At 39.9% G+C, this 18,497-nt stretch overlaps 1 protein-coding gene across 2 annotated transcripts in view; it reads right to left on the bottom strand.

The window, feature by feature from the left end:
- Nucleotides 1-455: 455 nt before the first annotated feature.
- zbtb20 (zinc finger and BTB domain containing 20) overlaps nucleotides 456-18,497 on the bottom strand; it is a 33,125-nt gene continuing 15,083 nt past the window's right edge. Inside the window, exons 2-5 of one of the 2 annotated variants that reach the window (XM_017308580.1) lie at nucleotides 7,000-7,160; nucleotides 6,136-6,182; nucleotides 2,732-4,252; nucleotides 456-1,038 (exon numbers count right to left, since the gene is read on the bottom strand). In XM_017308580.1, coding sequence (XP_017164069.1) covers nucleotides 503-1,038; nucleotides 2,732-4,252; nucleotides 6,136-6,157 — 2,079 coding nt within the window. In that variant the 5' untranslated portion in view covers nucleotides 6,158-6,182; nucleotides 7,000-7,160 and the 3' untranslated portion in view covers nucleotides 456-502. The remainder of the gene's footprint in view (nucleotides 1,039-2,731; nucleotides 4,253-6,135; nucleotides 6,183-6,999; nucleotides 7,161-18,497) is intronic. The other variant, XM_008427769.2, reaches the window with a different exon arrangement.

Below are 18,497 nucleotides of genomic sequence, written 5' to 3'. Positions count from 1 at the left end.
CACACACACACACACACACACACACACACACACACACACACACACACACACACACAGACAGACGCGCACGCACTTGGACAAATAAAGAGACAGACTTATATGCAAAAATCACAAACATTCAAACATATTTGCTCATTTAAAGTCATTCAGACGTATCTAGACTAAAGGTGTGTTTGTGTGTATGTGTTTCTTTCGTAGGCCTTTCGGTAGTGTTCAACACATAAATCAGTATTTTAGGAAAGCATACATTTAGAGGCCCGTAGTTTGGATCCATCCAGTAGATCAATATCAAACCACTGAGCCTTAAGGCCACCATCTTTTTTTCTTTTAGAATAACAGGAAAAAAAAAAGAAGAAAACTTTTTTTTTGGGGAAACTTAATGTGCCAGTGTCTATACTCATTACTCTTCATACCTCAAAATAAGAAAAGGAAAATCTAGTGCCATTGTATTTGTCATTCTTTCAGAAATAAGTTTCTTTTTTTTTTCTCTTTAAATTTGTACTTATCCATCGGAGACATGCATTCGCATGTGGTCATTGAAGAGCTCCATTTGGTCGAACTTGGCAGGGCAGACGGAGCACACGTAGGTGGTCCCTTCTTGGCAGCTTGCTTCGGCAGCTACACCCACTCCCGTTCCAACCCCGGCCCCTACTCCGGCGCCGCCGCTCACTGGCATGGCGAGAGCCACAACGCCAGCTCCGGGCTCGGGGACGGCTATCGGCATCGGGATGGAGACCGGGCCCGGGTTGCCCACACTCACAGACAGCCCCGTGATGGCGCTGGCGTTGCTGTGCAGGGCCATGTGGCGCTCCAGCAGGGTCTTGTGTGAGAACTTCTTCTTGCAGATGTAGCACTCATAGGACTTCTCTCCACGGTGCAGCCGCATGTGGACGTTCAGCGAGCTCTTCTGGGTGAAGCGCTTGTTGCAGATGCTGCACTGGTAGGCGCGCACCCCTGTGTGTGTCACCATATGTTTAATTAAGTAATCCTTCAGGGAGAACGAGCGCCAGCAGATGCTGCACTGATGAGGCTTCTCACCTGGATGTGCACACAACACAAACGCATTAAGAGACTGAAGCCCCCCACCACCACCACCACCAGAAACAATAAGGTTTGCACATTAGAGAGGAGTACTCATTTGCAGTGTCTGAACAATTACATCTGAACATGCTTCAGTGTTATTCTGTTGCCATGTGTCTAAATGTACTCCAAATGTAATGCTAAAATTATGCTTTAGTTTTAGAAAAAAAAAAGTACTATTTGCATCACTCCTGGGAAAACCGTGCAAATCTTAACCTCCCCATTCTATTCCCATCTTCGTTTCTAAAGCTAATTTAGCTCCATCTGTTCATCGTGTAAACAGCCAACTTGATGAGGGCTTTGACTGAAATGTCAAAATCTGTGTGTTGCGGTCATTTTTAATGAAGGATTTCAGCATCCTCATGGTGTGGGGTGTATATCAAGCTTTCTAAAAGCTTATAGCAAGCCATTAAAGACAAAAAAATGAGCAAATAAGTGATTTGGAAGAGAGTCAAGTCCATTTGTTGACCCTCAATTCTCCTGAAAAGCTGCCAGCAGACTCTATATAGGGACTATGTTGCAGGATTTTGTGCAGAAACACCTTAAGCTAGAAGTTAAGTAAACCTGAGCTAGCTTTGTTTTAATTTTTTTATTCCACTACGTGCTGCTTGCTGCAGAAAATGTGGGGAAAGCTTCAATTTAAAAACACACGGGGTTTTACCTAATAGAAAACCTCTTTCTCACAAAATTTGTAAATATAATTAATCCTTGGTTGCCATAGATTATTCAGATTTAATCTTGTTGAGTGATCGATCCATGATTTATCATCTCTTCCGTATGCTGCTCTGTCAGTAACCTCCAAAGCGAGTGCTTCTGGACAGGAAATGGACTGTAATGAATAATAATGGTTGTTTGAGAAGGCTTTTTTATGGGTCCATCTAATTATATGATATTTGATTCTTTTCCTTTGTGATGATGGTTTCCCCGGTACCAAATTGATGACGTTGACATTGTTTAAAGAAGGAACTCTACTGACATTGTAAAGTCAAGGAGAAATGATAAAGACACTTTTCAGGTGCGACCGTATAAATATTATTTTATAAGGCAGCTCAATCAGTCTGTCATTCAGTTTATGTGCTAAATACTTACAATTTTATTATTTAATCGAAGTAGTGTGACTGGTGCAGATGGTAAGATATCCATACAGTTTGTTTCTGAGTCTGAGTTATATTTTATTTTAAAGGAATAGTTTTGAATTTTTTGATAATGTATGCATTACGTATAACGTATCCAAATGGCTCTGATGGTTTAGATCGTTTTACTTTTATGATAATATGTAAAATAACAAATAAAGGCGTAAATATAGGCATATTTTATCCTAATTGCAAGCTCTTTAAAACTGTTTTGAAATGAAAACTTGTACACTGAAAATCTTTAAAATTACTATCTTCTTTAATCTGACCTTTAACCTAACTTTTTACCTTTTTACCATACCTGGCTTAAAATCAAACCATGCCTCATTCTAACCCAATCTACTGGTCTCTGTGAAGCCATAATCTGATACAACAGCTCACAACAAACTAAATATGCCTTTTTTCGACATATGATGAACCTTTTGTATTCTGTTACTCTTGAAGTCTGCAGCTACAATCTGAGTGAAATATTTATATGATTGAGCATTCAACATGTATATTTTAACATTTTGACTTACCAGTATGGACAAACATGTGTTTGACGTAATTCTGTTTGGCAGTAAAGGTCTTACTGCAGAGAGTGCATTCATAGGGCTTCTTTTCACCCGGACCAATCCCTCCTGCAGCCTGCTGCTGCTGAGATGGAGCCTGCTGTACGGACATGGGGTTCGGGAATGATGGCATTGCGGGCGGCGGCACTGCCACAAACTGGGGCTGCTGCTGGCCAGGAAGGTAAAGGAAAGGCTTGTGGTCTCTAGACGGCTGCGTGGGGAAGAGTGTGGGCAGGAAGGAGCTTCCGGCGGTGCCCATCACTTGGGAATTGCTGGGCACGGTGATCGGCATCCTCAGGTTGCTGGTGTGTGATTCTATCTGGCGCATGTACTGGGACATGGGACTGAGTTTGACTGAGTTTGGCAGGGGCTGCATCATGCTACTGTCACTAGTGCTGTGGGAAGTGTCCCCGTCCTCCGTCTTTTGCATCCGCTCTGGGGACGAGTCGCTGACCTCTATCTGCACTGGAGTTCCTTCGATGCCTTGCTGCCCTTCCCCAACCATGTCTCGACTGAAGCTTGTCAGGTACGGCTGCTGCTCCATGGTGTCTGTCTCTGTGCTGATGGAGGAGCTGACCCCTGAGTCAAAGTTTTCAACCTTGGATTCGCCCTCCACGCCCTCGTTGTGGTCAGTGTCATCTTGGCAGTCCCCCATGTCGTAGCAGGTGAACTCGTCTTCGGCCTCCTGCTTTATATGCATCCCTCCTGTTTGGATGCGTACCGGTCGTGGTTGCTTGCGGCAGTGAGTGGACTCTGCGCTGGACATGAAGCGTTCCACCTGCTGGGACCGTTCCTGGATGCGGTTTATCCAGGGCGGATCTTGAGATTGCTGGTCCTTCTGATTGCTTGGATCATAATTTGCTGACAGGGGGTTAACATAAAGGGACCGCTCTCGGGTGCCATTCTGCAGAGACAGGCCGGGGTAGGAGTACAGGGATGTGTATGTACGATCTACACTTTGCTGTGATGTTACTTGCATATAGCCTGACTCTGCATCACTGCTGGGCCCGGAGGTGCCAGACTCTGGTGTGCCACGGGGCGTCTCCTGGCCAGAATCTCCTGGTATCACAGGGAACCCCCCTGGACCAGCCAGGCCCACATTCTGGGACACGATGCGGGTGCACTCATCGATGACGGTCTTGATCTGCAGAATGCTGGCAGCGGTGAGGATCTGCAGCGCTTCTGACTGAGAAACCCGCAGAATTCCACTGTACATAAAGTCAATCAGCTTCTGGATGGATTGCACTGAGACCACAGAGGGGATCTCGATGTCGCTGTAGCCCAAGAGCAGCTTGTCCTGAAAGAATGGGCTTCCAGCGGCCAGCACGCACCGGTGAGCTCGCAGCATGCTTCCATGGATCCGAACGGTCACGTCACAGAAGTGCCCGCGGTTTCGCTGCTCATTGAGGGTCTCAAGTACAGAATTGCTGAAGTTGTGGAGATTGATGTTATGAATGCGCTCGGTCATCCCCTTGCAACTGATGTCACCTGGAAAGAAAGAGCAATAAAACTCCCTGAAAAATTAATACATAACGTGAAACGTTGTTCTGACCTCCCAATTAACTGGTGCAAATCTAAAAATTAGAATATCTTCAAATACTTTGCGTATTTCAGCAATTCAATTCAAAAGATGAAATATATTTTCTAAAAGATGAATTTGGAACCTACAGAATCATGGGTAAGATTTCAATAACTGAAGATAAGCTGTTAAAGGTAAAGCAGCAGATTGTTCAGGCCCAATCTGAACAATTGGGCCTGAACCAATTGTTCAGGCCCAATTGGTTCTGAACAAATTGATGGAAAGTTGAGTGGAAGGAAATTATGTGGTAGATGAACAGGAAAAACCACAGCCTTGAGATTATTGTGAGTTTGATTATTCCCCAAACTTTGGAGACTTTGGGGAAGATTCACAAAACGTAGGTGGTGGCTGGAATCAGTGGCCGCTTCCAAGTAATGATTTCAGTCTACGGTCTATACCGGCCGATAAATTATGTCCAGACATTCTGCGGGGAGGTGAACCATACCACTATTACAAATCTATATCCATATTGAAAGACACTGTGTGTCTATCTGTAAGTAATTACTGTAATTGTGTTGCTGTCACTTGCTAGGACACTCTTGCAATCCCAGGGAGTTTTTTTCATCCTGGTTAAATAAAGGTTGGGGAAGAAGAAAGGTACTTGTGTAACGTCTGAAAACAGTTTATATCTTTATGTCTCAGCAACAGGCCTAAGATGAGGCCTTCATGCTATGAGTAATGTACTTGTCTGGGCAAAACAAAAGAACTTTTTGGAATGATCGGGAAAACATTCAGTCACGAGGAAGATTCCAGAGGGACAAGAAGACAATACGACCCAAACAAGACATGTGAATGTGCTAATATGCTTACGTTGGAAAATGAGGGACGCTGTCCAGGGCTTTATTGGTTTTGTCCCTCCTAACTAACATTAACTTCTACATTTTGGGCTTGCTTAATCTGTATTTGGATTGCTTAATAAATCTGCTTATGTATTTAAGTCTGTCTACAGAGTCTACACTGACGCACACCACATAGGCATACTACAAAAAAACCCCAAAATATACTTTACTCCCAATCCTGTGACCACTGTAATTTAAGGGGTAATACAGGACTGTGGGACGCAGAGGCAGAGGTAGCAGAAGATCGCACTCTGTGAAGCCTAACCACGAGCAGATTAAAGTTAGTTTACATCACACAAGTCAGATTAGACATTTTGTCATGTATAATTTGAAAGGAGGGTGAATGGTTGTGAGTTTACAAAACATGGATGACGTGCCACTACTTTTACATTCCTCGTCTTTAGCTACCCCTGAAGCAGAGACGACAGCAGAAGCATCTTACCTGAGACGAAGAGAAAAGGGATTTGGGAAATCAAGTCATCTGCTGTTAGTCTAATGTGCTTTATCAATGCAGCTGTCCATTAAGATATTCAAGATTGCTGTGCTTCCCTCTTCTGACACGCTTTAGGGAGATGCTGGTTTTATTATCAGGTAGGACTTGGAGCCCACATTGTCCACTACTACTACCTGCTTTAATGACCATGGTGTAACTGGGCAACGTTGGCCAGCAAAATATCCCTACAGAGAATCAGCGGAGTGATGGCAAGAGGAACATGAAATTCACTAAACCTAAAATGAAGGCTTTTATTAAAGCAACCTGGGCTTCCTGAACACCTCAGCAAAGCCGCAGGCTGATCGCCTCCATTTTCTAATCTTCAAAAATGAACAGAAATAAATACTTGACGTGTATCGGTCTTTGTGTAATGATTTTATGTAACAGATGAATTTCATGCTTTGAATTGAATTACTGAAATAAAGGAACTTTTTGTTCTGTTTGCCAAGAAAATGTTTACCTTTTACACATGGCAGTAACATGTTGGCCAGCCAGGTTTACAAAAACCTACATTAAAAAGAAAAATATATATATATTCTAGCAAAACAAACTAAATAATTCAGATTAAAATAAATTTAATAACATAAACAGTATGACTAAAAGAATTAATGATTTTATTTACATTCACAATGTTGCTGCTTATTACTATGGATGATGTAGAAAACTTATAGTTCAACGAAGCGAAGAACAATTAGGAGGGTTCTCTTATTAAGCGCTCGTGTTCAGCGTTATTCTGAAGTGCCTAAAACAGCCTTTAGGTGGCGCACTGGGCTAAAAGGACAACAGGCCTCTTTTGTCAGCCATGTGTTCACGATGATGCCGTTTTCTAACTACCCCTTCAATACACTAAATGTGCCCTAGCTGATCAGAGATAACCTAATGTGCTTTTTCCCCCTCAGTGAGCAGATAGAAAAGAAAGGAAAATCCAAATGAAATAGGGAGGAAGTGGAAAACTGAGATATTTAAAGCTGCTACAAAATTAATTTAGTTGGCATGTAATGCTTGTCAAGTATTGTGCTGTTTTTAACTGAAGCTGTCATCTTTGGCTGAGTTTTTTCCAAAATACTTCTCAGTAATTAAAAAATTTTACTACTTGCGACACTGAAAAATGGAAAAAAGGCACATAAAAATTCGGCAGAATTTTACCAGAACTGTCTTTACTCAATATGTGTCAAAAACACTTAAATAAATAATCACAAATCTCACCCAGAAAGTAGCACGCTATTATTAAATGACATACTATGAGCACATTTACTTTCTAAACAAAATTACAATTAAAATAGTAATGTAAAAAAAAAAAAAATGAAGTCGCCCCATTACTCACAGTTAGATGATTTTTTTTTGTTTGTTTTTTTTTTTTTTAATGAAAATGCTTGTGAGGCTGGTGATGAAGAGCGGGTCAGTTTGCTGGTGGAGATGGCTGATCAGTGGCCTGGTGCTAGGCAAGGCTGTCAGTCTTCTCTGTCCAAATCATGTGTTCCTCTGCTACAGTGTTTGGAGAGGAGGGGAAGGGGAAGAGAGAGGGGGGGGGGGAGAAAAGACAAAGACAAATCTTAATGCCACATTCTGCCTGTCGATGTTGCCACTCCCTTAATGAACCCAGAGCCACAGTAACAGGAATATCTGCCACAGACGAGCTGCAACAGATGTGTGAAGAGTTTTTACGGCAAAGCGAGTGGACGTTTCTGTGATCACATGACTTCAAAATCACAAATCAAGGTTGAAAATGATTTTGCCTTTGGTGCCAGTTTTTTTCCCTCTCTCTCTCTCTCAACTGCAGGATAACAAAGCCACACCCTTGTCAAAAAGAAAAAAAAATGTTACATTCTCCAAAATTTCCAGGGTGGCCTTTTGTTTAAAGAATGATTTTGAAGAAATCAAAATCATGATAGGTTTTTCCTTTGTCCAAAATGAAGCCTGTGTAACACTGCATACAGATGTGGAGCAAATTTAGGCTGAAATATAATGGAGATGAGTCAATTATTAAACATGCAAGGCTTTCACTGGAAATCACAAGAAAGGCATTCAACAGCGTGAGGCATGTGACGTGCTGGTTTGGTGACGCCAAGAAAGCCTGACACAATCGCTCTTCTACTCGGCAAACGCATTAGCACGCAAATGTTTGACCCCCAAAACTGGCAACAAAGACGGTGTAAGATAAACCACAGCGTACTAACACATCACTTAGAGTCAGGCAAGTTGGGAAAATACATAAGAGCAGGAGGAAAATCATTTTCAGGCACGTTCCTTTTTATTAATGTCACATTGTTCAGAATACATTAAAGTACTACAACCAGTGAAGCCTTAAAAGTATCTGGAAATTACACACTTATCATTAATGTGGGTTCAGTTTGACCTGACACTCTTAAATATTTTTTTTTTTGTGTGGGGTAAATTGAATATGAAAAAAAAAAAACACATTTGGTTCCACTTCCATTTGCCACAACACTAAATTGAAGTGCTCTCTTTCTGAAATGCCAGCAACCACACCGGGCTGCTGAGTAACCAGAACGGGGCTGGGATTTGACCAGACCTGCACATTAGTGTTGACACAAATTATTCTTTCACTGCTCTCGAGAAGTTCTAAAGAAGAACCCAACCACGTCTGGTAAATTAATGTATCTATATTAGATTTTCCAAGGTAGCAGATATATTTTAGGCAATGGATGTGCCTCAAGGAGGATAAGCTCTTTCCATGCCGTGAAGGATAATGTCTTGGAGAAAAGCAAAGGTGAAGATGTTCAAACATAAAGGATTCGGTTCCCTTGGTCACCCCGAGTCCACACGCTCCGCTCTGAGAAGTTCTGAATTCACCGCACCTATGTGTGTTTCCTGAAATGTGCTTCTCATGTGGCATAATTGATGCGGACAAGTAATGGCATGTTTAACAGCAGAGGGTAATCACTCTAAACTGAAATGGATCATTCTGTGTCACAGCAAACAACTACAAATGCACTGTTGGTCAAGACAAAAGGACGCCTCAAAGTAAAATCCTTAACTATGACATTTTCATACACTTCTCGCTATTACAGCTCTCTAATCAAGTTTAAATTAACCATGTACACCAAACAGGCCAGCCTTGAGAATGTCTATCTCAAACATTACTGATTTCCACTTTTCTTTGGGATCTTCTGAATCAGATTTTCTTTTTAAGGACTTTAACGGCTCCGTATCAGTTTATTCCTAAGCCAATTTGTTCCCACCATTTTGTGCCAACTGTAAATAAATCACTCCATACCCATGTACATGAAACCACGACGAATCTCTTGATTTTTCCATGTGGCGGGGTTGGGCGATATGGTGACAGTAGATCGCGAATAATTAGAAAGTGCAGACGAGTTGCCAAAGCAGATAGAGTGAGAGAGAGAGGCCATGTGTGAAGCACATTCTACACAGATTAGCTCTATACTGCTGGTCTGATACACCAGTTTCACTTTCCTCTTTTTTCTGCAGCTTCACAAATTAACTAAAGTATAAAGAGAAAAAGTGATGTCAATACATAGAATGGTAGTGAAGTGGTTAGCCTCAATGTTTGAAAATAAAATTATCACTGAAGCCATCTTCAGCTAGTTTCCTATTACAAACGATGGGTTTTTTGGTTGTTGGTCAACCACATCGTGTCGAATGCGTACCTGCAGATGCGAGCAGTAGACAGTGAAGGCTCAGCGTGAATATTTTGATCACCATAGAGCACCAAGATTTTAATACAGCTCCACTTTTCACCTTACAACGTGCAAATAAGGCATTTTTAAAACACTACAAAAAAAAGTAAACTACAGGAATAATCGCCTCCTCTAGCAGATGCTAACTACATAGCTGTTAATGCTAAATCACAGTACCATATTTTCCGCACTATAAGGCGCACTGCATTATGAGGCGCATAGAATAGACGCTACAGGACGCGATTTGTTCCGTTCTCCACAAATGTGGATGTGTAATAATAAAGAAGAGGTACCCGAGTACTTTATATAGTAGGCTGCCCCAGTCATTGTTTCACTCACGGTGTTGGTGTTGCGATATTGTGCCCAACTGCTTTCTGGGTAACAGACCAACCGACACACTGCCGGCGCCATAATGTCTATGGCCGCCGCAGTCTCTGTCTCTCTTCCCCCGCAGAGGAGAGCCTTCCGCAACTGGGCCGGGGCGTTGCCGGACGATGGTGACCCTTCTCCGTTCGCGCACAGCATGCTCGTGGAGAAGTCATGCTAAATGACCTGCAGACGACCTGATTATCAGGTAGTTAGGTAGATAGGTCAGTCAAACTTTATTAACAAACCAGCGTTCTAACAACTATCCCAGCATGCACCGCGCGCTTCTTCTTCTACGGGGGAAAATGAAGTCGGCGGCTGCTTACCGTAGTTGCTAGACCTGTTGTGACTCAATATTGGTCCATATATAAGGCGCACCGGATTATAAGGCGCACTGTCGGCTTTTGAGGAAATTGAAGGTTTTTAGGTGCACCTTTTAGTGCGGAAAATACGGTAAGTAAACATTTCTCAATTTGGTTTGTCTGCTCAACCTGCTGCAGGTTGTCAAGAGTTATAGTTGAACTACAGACCTTGTATCAGTTTATTTTTGGCAGGAAAACCAGAATGAGTACATGTCGGTTTATGTCTCTATTTTCAAACATGAACACAGCAAAACCTCAGTAAGGGTCTTAACCACGTTTAAACCACTGTGACCTTCAAATAGCATTCTTTAAATCCAAATAAAACACGTTAAGGTGAACCGCTCTTAGTGGTGAGCGCATTCTGTGTTCACAGTGAAGACTGCATTTTTTTCTATTGCAGATAAGTAATGTAGAAGATATTGATGAAAGTAATACCACGGTAAAAAAAAAAGTACAATTGCTTTGACTGCTGCTAATTAAGTCTTTACTAAAGATAAACTGATCATTTTGATGAGTTTGAAAAATGTCATAATATTGATATATACTGTAACGTCCCTGTTAAGTAGAAAATGTGGACTTTAACTAAGCTTTGGTGTTACTCAAAAAAACAAAATTTATTCTGAGTTAGGTATAATTTTTTGAAACATGCCAACATAAGAAATGCAACTTATGCTTGACGCAATTTGTCAACTGAATACAAACGTTTCAAATTTGTTTAGAAAATGTTTGGGGTTTTTTATGCAGGGGATTCTTATCTTAGAGGGAAAATTTATTTATATACCTTTTAGGCCTACCTTCCACCCTTATTTTCATCATTTAAAGTATTTTCATCATTTATGAAGATAAATTCTAATAAACATGTTGAAAATAAACTAAAAGTTTAATCATGTAGCATATATGTTTAGCTCAAAGCCTATAAAATCTGGTGCAACTGTACTGTTGAACACAATTTTTCTACCACTAGTCAGAACTAATTTTCATGTGAAGATTTGGGTATGAAAAAAATATGCAAAAGAATCTGGTTGCACAGCGTAAAAAGTCATTTGTTTAAACAAAAATAAAACGCGACAGGTTTTCTGATAAAGTCTCAGTTTTGAATCCATCACAAAATCAAGGGATGACAAGATTATCCGCAATTTATGCTGCAGATTTTATCCTTTACTGCGATTATTTTGCCAATTCGTATTGCTGTTTGATTCCCGCCATTAGGAGTTAGAAATCATATACTTAGCTAAAGTGTTTTAGAGTGTTTTCTTAAGTTTGAATTTTGATGAATTGTAATGAGAATAAGCTTTATTGGCAGAGTTTAATAATTAATATATTATGTTAATAACTGGGGTTAGGCATTTATTTGTCATTTATTAAAGAATGATTATTTTCACAATAATTTCCAACTTATGTTTAAAACCTCCAAAACTGTCTGTATTGTCAGAATTGCTATTTTATTATTATTATTATTATTATTATTATTATTATTATTATTATTATTTTCTCCACTGTGTTCAAAGGGGTATCAATAAATATCAATAAATTTAAAAATATGATTAAATGCAGTTACAGGTTTCCAAAAGAGGTACATTACAAATGGGAATGTTTTTCAGTTTGTGGTGGTATGATTGCTGTGCCCAGAAAAAAGAAGTAATAAATGGTTCTTATTGTCACTTTTGTCAGCTCCACAAAATATTGTAATAAAATTTTAAACCCATATTGCCTACCTCCATTAATAAACATGGCAAATTTAGATTTAAAATGATTTCCGTACAACTAAGGAGTGTTAATATATTTGGAGCGATGCCTGTCTCATTTCCTGTTAGAAACAATGTACAAAGAGTACTAATTTTGAATTAAAAAATTGTTCATTTACAATTTTATTAAACACAACGCACTATTTATACCCTTCTCAATATCCAGTGGAAGAGTCAGTCAAACTGTTGCCAGCTTTTTGCTTGTGCTCACTTGCACTCTGACAATTTATCTTTGTTGAGCAGTTCCAGATGTTTGAGGGTGGGAGGCCACCCTTAAACAAAGTTTGTACAGAAAAAAAAAATGTAATTGTTATTCACCATACTATAAGTAAACGGGTATAAAATGGTTTGTTTTCAACAGGAAACAAGTAAGAAGGGATGAAATGTCAATGCTATTAATGTTGAGGTATGAATTAATGTGCAGAATTTTACTATGTGTCAATATTTTAAATGTAGGTTGTAAAAGGGTGAAAAAGGGTAAAACACTCTTCCTGTAACCTGTACTTCAGATCTGAACATCCAAAAGATAAAAATCTTTCCTTCCACATTGAAGTGGTTTGGTAACCTGTTGTCAGAAATGTGCAAGTACTATTGTTGGGCCACTCTAAAACATTAGCATTTTTTACAGTCAGAAAGAAATATTTTTCCAAATTAAAAGATTGCTGTTAAACTTAGATCTTCAATGGTTTAGGACTTAACTGTACACTGACTATTATATAAAGCTGGAGCCTTTACTCTACTGGTAATGTAAAAAAAATAATAATAATTTTTTTTAAACATTTCTAAAATCTTATTGAGTGTTATTATCATGACCCCAACATTGCATTTTGTCTTATCTCACATGCTGCGTGTATTGCTACACCTCTAATGAATAACAAAAAAGAATTCCAGTCTGAACCAAACAGGGAGGAAAAAAAGCCGAAATTTTAATAACATCACTGTTTTGAACGACCTACGAACTTCTCCCCCATTGCGGAAATGTTTTTCATTTATTTTCTAGTGAAAATCAAACAAATAAAAATATTATATTTTGTAGCCCTTTGTGTAGTCATCCTACACATATTTAGTGAAATACCTAAATCTATCCCCAACAGTAAATATTTGACCTTTTTGCTTTCCCTTCAGGAGTTAACTTAAGATGCAACTGTATCCTGCTGCCACTGACCCTTTATTCTTTGTTTTTGACAATGCAAACATGTGTGTAGGTGTGTGTGTGTGTGTGTGTGTATATATATTCCCAGTTTGGCTTTTCCTTTCCCATCCAGACATGTAGATTCACCTGCCTGAGGGGTAAAGTGAGGTGAATGCTGGCAACAAAGGAGCAGGCCAGGGGAAGGCAGGCTACTGTTGCCCAGACTGCCACTCACAACAGTGGTTCCATTTTAGCCGTGACACAGTGGGTGAGCAGCAGCCAGCGCCTACCTGCAGTGAATTCTAATCAGCCCAGGGGTCTGCCTCCCCTCCCTCGCCTCCTGTACCCTGCCTCGGACTAAAGGGGCTGATGATCCTTCAAAATTAATTAGATCCTCGTAGGAGGCGGCCATTTTCTTTCACTTGCCAATAGAAAACAGTATAGAAAGAAAAAAAATTTGGAAATCGAACTTAATTCCACATGTTTGCACCCCCCGGCCCACCATATTGATTTTTCCCTCCGTTTGCGTCTACCTGCTTCCTGTTTCATGGTGTCTAAACTCTTTTGCTTCATACGTCTACATGTCCGACGGTGCCCTCCCCGACCCAAACACCCTCTCCTTTTTTTCTTTTTTTTTTTTGCCTCTTTCCTTACAAACCTTCCCCAACGACCCCCACTCACCCCACGCCTCTCTAGCTGCGTCTATGCTCTCCCAGCTCTGTGTCTGCCTCTGTGGAGTTTACTGTCAATAAATCCCCAGAGGTCAGTTTTGTCTGCTGGAAATCAGACACAATGCTTCAGACCGCCCCAATGCAATGCATGCTCCGCTGCTGCCACCACAACAAAAGGCTGAGGAGGGGCGGAGGACGGGGAGGAGAAGGGGAAGAGAAGGGGGGCGAGAGACACACACACACACACACAAAAAAAAAGAAATTAAGACAGGACGGGGATTGCAACTTCACCAGCCAGACTCCAGGTTAATCAGCTGCCTGCATTAGGTGACAAGCTCCTGAAATACGCTGCATCAAATTGGACATTAGTTAATCAAGAAGAGGGGGGGATTGGGGGTTAAAATGGTGAGGATGGGGGATGGGTCTGAAAAGAGACACATGAGGCCCGATTATGAAAGGAGCGGTATCAGCCACGTGAATAATGTACATGTTGAATATGCAAATAATGCTTACAGCGCACAAACACTACGGGCATATATTCAAGGGCCCTTGTACATTTAAATCTAGGGACAAAGGGGCCACAGGGCACCGTGGAGAAACTCATGTCTTCGCCTCGGTGGATCCGATGGAGACTCGCACACACGAAGAGTGTTGTGTTGAAGTTTTTGCTTGCAGCCTCTACGATCTCTAGTCTTCTGTTTGAAGAGTAATAATTAATTTCAGTCTTCTATCCAGGCAAAATCAAGCTTTCTCACTTTGGGATCCAGTGCAATTCAGCGCACTGTGTAAATATATAAAGCACGGACACTTTGAAATGCTAACCAATAAGGGTGCAGGTTTGATAGGGGATAGAAGAGGGCGTGTTTGATAAAGGTACGCTATGTTCACCTGACAAACAGTATCCAGGCACGACTCATTGTTATCACTAACATCTCCAAAAGAAAAGTTGAAAAAATATCTAATTAAATGTCAAAGAACACTGAAGGATCGCAGCACTCCTCTATCTACACCATAATAATGTATTAAAAATTATTCATCTCCAGCCAACAAAGTTGTGATTGCTGATTAAATCCAAGTAATTCAGAGCACCGTGTGTCTTATTACCTTTGAGTGTTTCTCTATAATGCTGTGAAGCACTTAACACTTAAGTAATGCATCTAACTCGTATACGCTACAGGAAAAAAAAAAAGGCAGCAGAAAACAAATCGCAGTGTCAAGATTTAATTGATTTGCCTTTACAGCAGACGCTTGGAAATCATCAACAAGAACACGTAGGCTGCTGACAAGAGAAGCCAACATGTTCACACAACATTTACATTTTTCTTTTTTCATTTCTACTTCTCCTTTGGCTGAAACCTTAGGGGGCGTCACTAAAGCTATAGTTTTCAATAAATTAAACAGTAATCTCTTCTGGTTTGAAAGAAATTTTACAAACACTGCTACAAACTGGAATTTTTATGAGCTTTAAAAATAAGAGGACGGAAGAGAAGGATCAACCTTCAAGACTTCAGTTTAAACACACAAACAAACAAAAAAAAAAAATCATTTGGCAAATTCACATGAATAAACGCCCTCCTCCTCTTCGGTCAGGGTGTCATGCAGTAATTACACCAGAGAAATGTTATGACCACTGTTAAGCTCAAAGTGCTTGAGTGACCAGTATTATAACTGTGTGTTTCTCTGCATCAGAGGGACGTGTACTAACGCTGTAAAGCACCCTAAATTTAATCTGACTGTTCGCGATTAGTTCCACTGCCAATAAAACGTCTCAAACAGAAAAGCAGATTAATTTGTTAAGGCATTCGGTCCGACAGAAAAGCGCTCATTGTGACAGGATGTGAGGCTTTCAAATGAATTCCTCAAGCATATAATAATAATAAACACTTCAAAACATTACTCAATTTGAAGACGGTTAAACAATTTTTATTTTTATTTTTTTTGCAGAACAGCTTGTTTCTGCGTCTTCATTTGGTGGAAAGAACACATTCACCATGACCTGTTATCCACAGCAGCTTCATTGTGCTTGGACAGATAGGGGGGATAATACACTTTTCAAGTCAAAGTCCATATAAACACTGAAGAATCGGTGCCATTGGTGAAATTCTTTCTCTGCTTTTAATGAAGACTCATCTAGTACCAGAAAACAAGCAGCCCGCTCTGGCACAGGGCCATTTAAATTAAAGATTGTGCGTTGCTTTGGTGATGGAACAGAGAGGCATTTGACCAAAAAAATCTTAGAGTTGGCAAATGGCTCCGCTTTTGATGATGAGCATTTGACCAAAAATGAAACATCTGACTACTCATATGACAAACTCCAAATACACCTCTAAGCCCCCCCAATAGGCACCCCCCCGAAGTGAATAATGTTAAATTCAAGAGTTATCGCTTAGGCACAAGAGTCCGCAGCAACTGCCTCTCTACAGCTACTACACAAGTCAAGGGCATTTTGGCTCTCTAAAACGAGACCTCACAGGCCAATAAGAGATCTTCATGGACCTACACAGGTGCTTATGGAGGAGATTTCTATCCATTACTGGTTATTACAGTAATGAGTATGGGTGTGCCCGTACACCCAGCTCACAAATCATGAGATGATGCAGAATGTTGTGTTTGGGACAACGAGAAACTATTGATAGTTTTGTGGAAATGTTTTATTTGGAAACTAAAGGTTTTGCAAGTTTTGTCCTGTAATCAGAATCAGAATATTTATATTATATTTGAGATTTTTAAAGCTCATGTCAGTCTAGTGTGCTTTTATTACTAAAAAATAACTAATAATACACATTAAAGCATGTGAAATAGCCTTTTCCTTTAATCCAGATGCTAGTTTTAGCATTGTTAGCAGCTAATGGTTAGCTGTGGTGTCACGGTGCTAACAGATCGTTATTCTTCAGCGCTTACGTAATCAGACATTGTCGGGAAAACCAGATGAGCAATCATTATTAGCCAACTGTCTACACAAAAGGCCAACTCAACAGGGATTTTAATTTTCTTATTTCAAAATAAGAGCCTCAAATATGAATCTAACAAATTGTCAAGTTTAAAGTTACACATATTCATTTTGAAATCTCACAACAAAAGCTTAGGCCAGACAAACAAAGGCAGGCTTCACTTTGATGAGAAAAACGGTGATGTTTTGGTTTCTCTACGTCTCGTGCCTTAAGAGCTTGTCACAGACCTACTGATAATAAATAAGCATTGCCAGTTTACCACTACCAAGACATGTCAAGGTTTTAAAACGTTACAGATTAAAAACTGATAGAATTTTATGGTTCATCATTACTACAGTTAAAAGTCCTACAAATGGTGCCAGAATAAGTTCCAGTGTAATAGAGAGTAAATGCAGTGCTGCCCCACTTGATGCAGGCGGGAAAAAAAGGCTTAAAATTTGATAGCAAATTTTATCGGTACTTATAGCAAAAACCATAAAAATTACAATCAAAGGCATTTTGAAAAAACTGTCATAGCCCTACTACCAGCACAAATACAAATCCTGGTCTAAAATAAAATGTAATATATCAATTAATTGTTGCCCTCATGAAAGCAAAACTCAAAAAATAAATAAAAAAAATAAATAAAAAAAGAGTTCCCAGACCATGTTTATATTTTGGTCTCTCTAATAAAAATCTAGGTTTAATGTTTTCGAGATAAATAATGTGATATGATATTATATATTTTTAACTTGATGATGATAAATTATATGATAATAACCCATGCTAAGCATGTCTGTAAAGCAACAGACTGCAGGCAGCTTGACAAATTAACCAGATAAAATCTGTTTGTTAAAATACTATTATTGAACAAAGAGCAAAATGGCACAAAGGCTATTATTTTCTGTATTTTGCTTAAGTCCATATATCAAGATTGTAAAAGTTAATGTTACTGGTAGTATTATTACAACCATTAAAATTAATTTGTTAAGTTCTTTAGTTTATAAACAAAAAATGACAGGATCACGTTAAATACTTGTGTTTCAAACTTAATGTAAATGTCACTGTAAACTGCTCTATTTTTCTCTCAAAGTTGGTATATTCTGAGAATCCTGTACTGGCTCATGCCAGCTGCCACCATGTAACATTTCAAGTTTGATAAAAAAAAAAACTATTACAGTAAGCAGGACCTCATGAAGTAAATTGTGCAGTAGAGAGGGGACGGTAGCCCTTCATATCTTATGAAGAAAACAAAGTGTCTTCTGACTCTGTGTCCTTAGGAGATAAATGAGCAGAAAAGACGCTTTGTGCTGATTGAATAAAAGACAATGTGTAGCTTTTGGTAATGGGCGAGTTCGTCTTGCACCATGGAGAACAGCACAGCCTCTGAACATGGTCAGTTCTTAAATGGTCACTGGAAATAAAAAGTATTGATGTTGCAACAAGTTTTATAACCGCACGCCATTGATAAGACACATACAATTGTTTTCTATCACTACTTGACAAATACACGTCAGACCACGCTGGCCGTAATCTGACAGGCAGCTTTGCCACCAATAGCAAATCTGCAAAACTCTGCCACTTTGTGAACGTGATTGTAAGCAGATTCAGGAGTTTAGTGCCATGTGTTTCACCAGCAGCTGCACGAGGGTCCACCGGCTCGTGCTCCCTCGTGCAGCTGCCGCGAGGAGCTGAGCATTCACAAACGCACAGGCGTGGGGAGGCATCAAGCAGCACAAGCTCAACCCTGAAGTTCTGGCCGCATGTCTTGGGTTCAAGGTTCAGCTTCCTGAACCTGAAACAGTCAATATTTGGCAGCTGAAAGGATTCTGGCAGACTTAAAATGTCACTCCAATTGTTGCATTTTAGTGGAAAATGGAACAAAAATGGTGAAAAAAATAATAATTTTATGATGTTGCATATTACCTTAGAGTGCATAATCTACGAAAATTTC

This window comes from Poecilia reticulata, linkage group LG14 (assembly GCF_000633615.1).
Source record: "Poecilia reticulata strain Guanapo linkage group LG14, Guppy_female_1.0+MT, whole genome shotgun sequence".
Lineage (NCBI taxonomy): Eukaryota > Metazoa > Chordata > Actinopteri > Cyprinodontiformes > Poeciliidae > Poecilia > Poecilia reticulata.
This window is presented reverse-complemented; position numbering and strand designations above follow the sequence as displayed.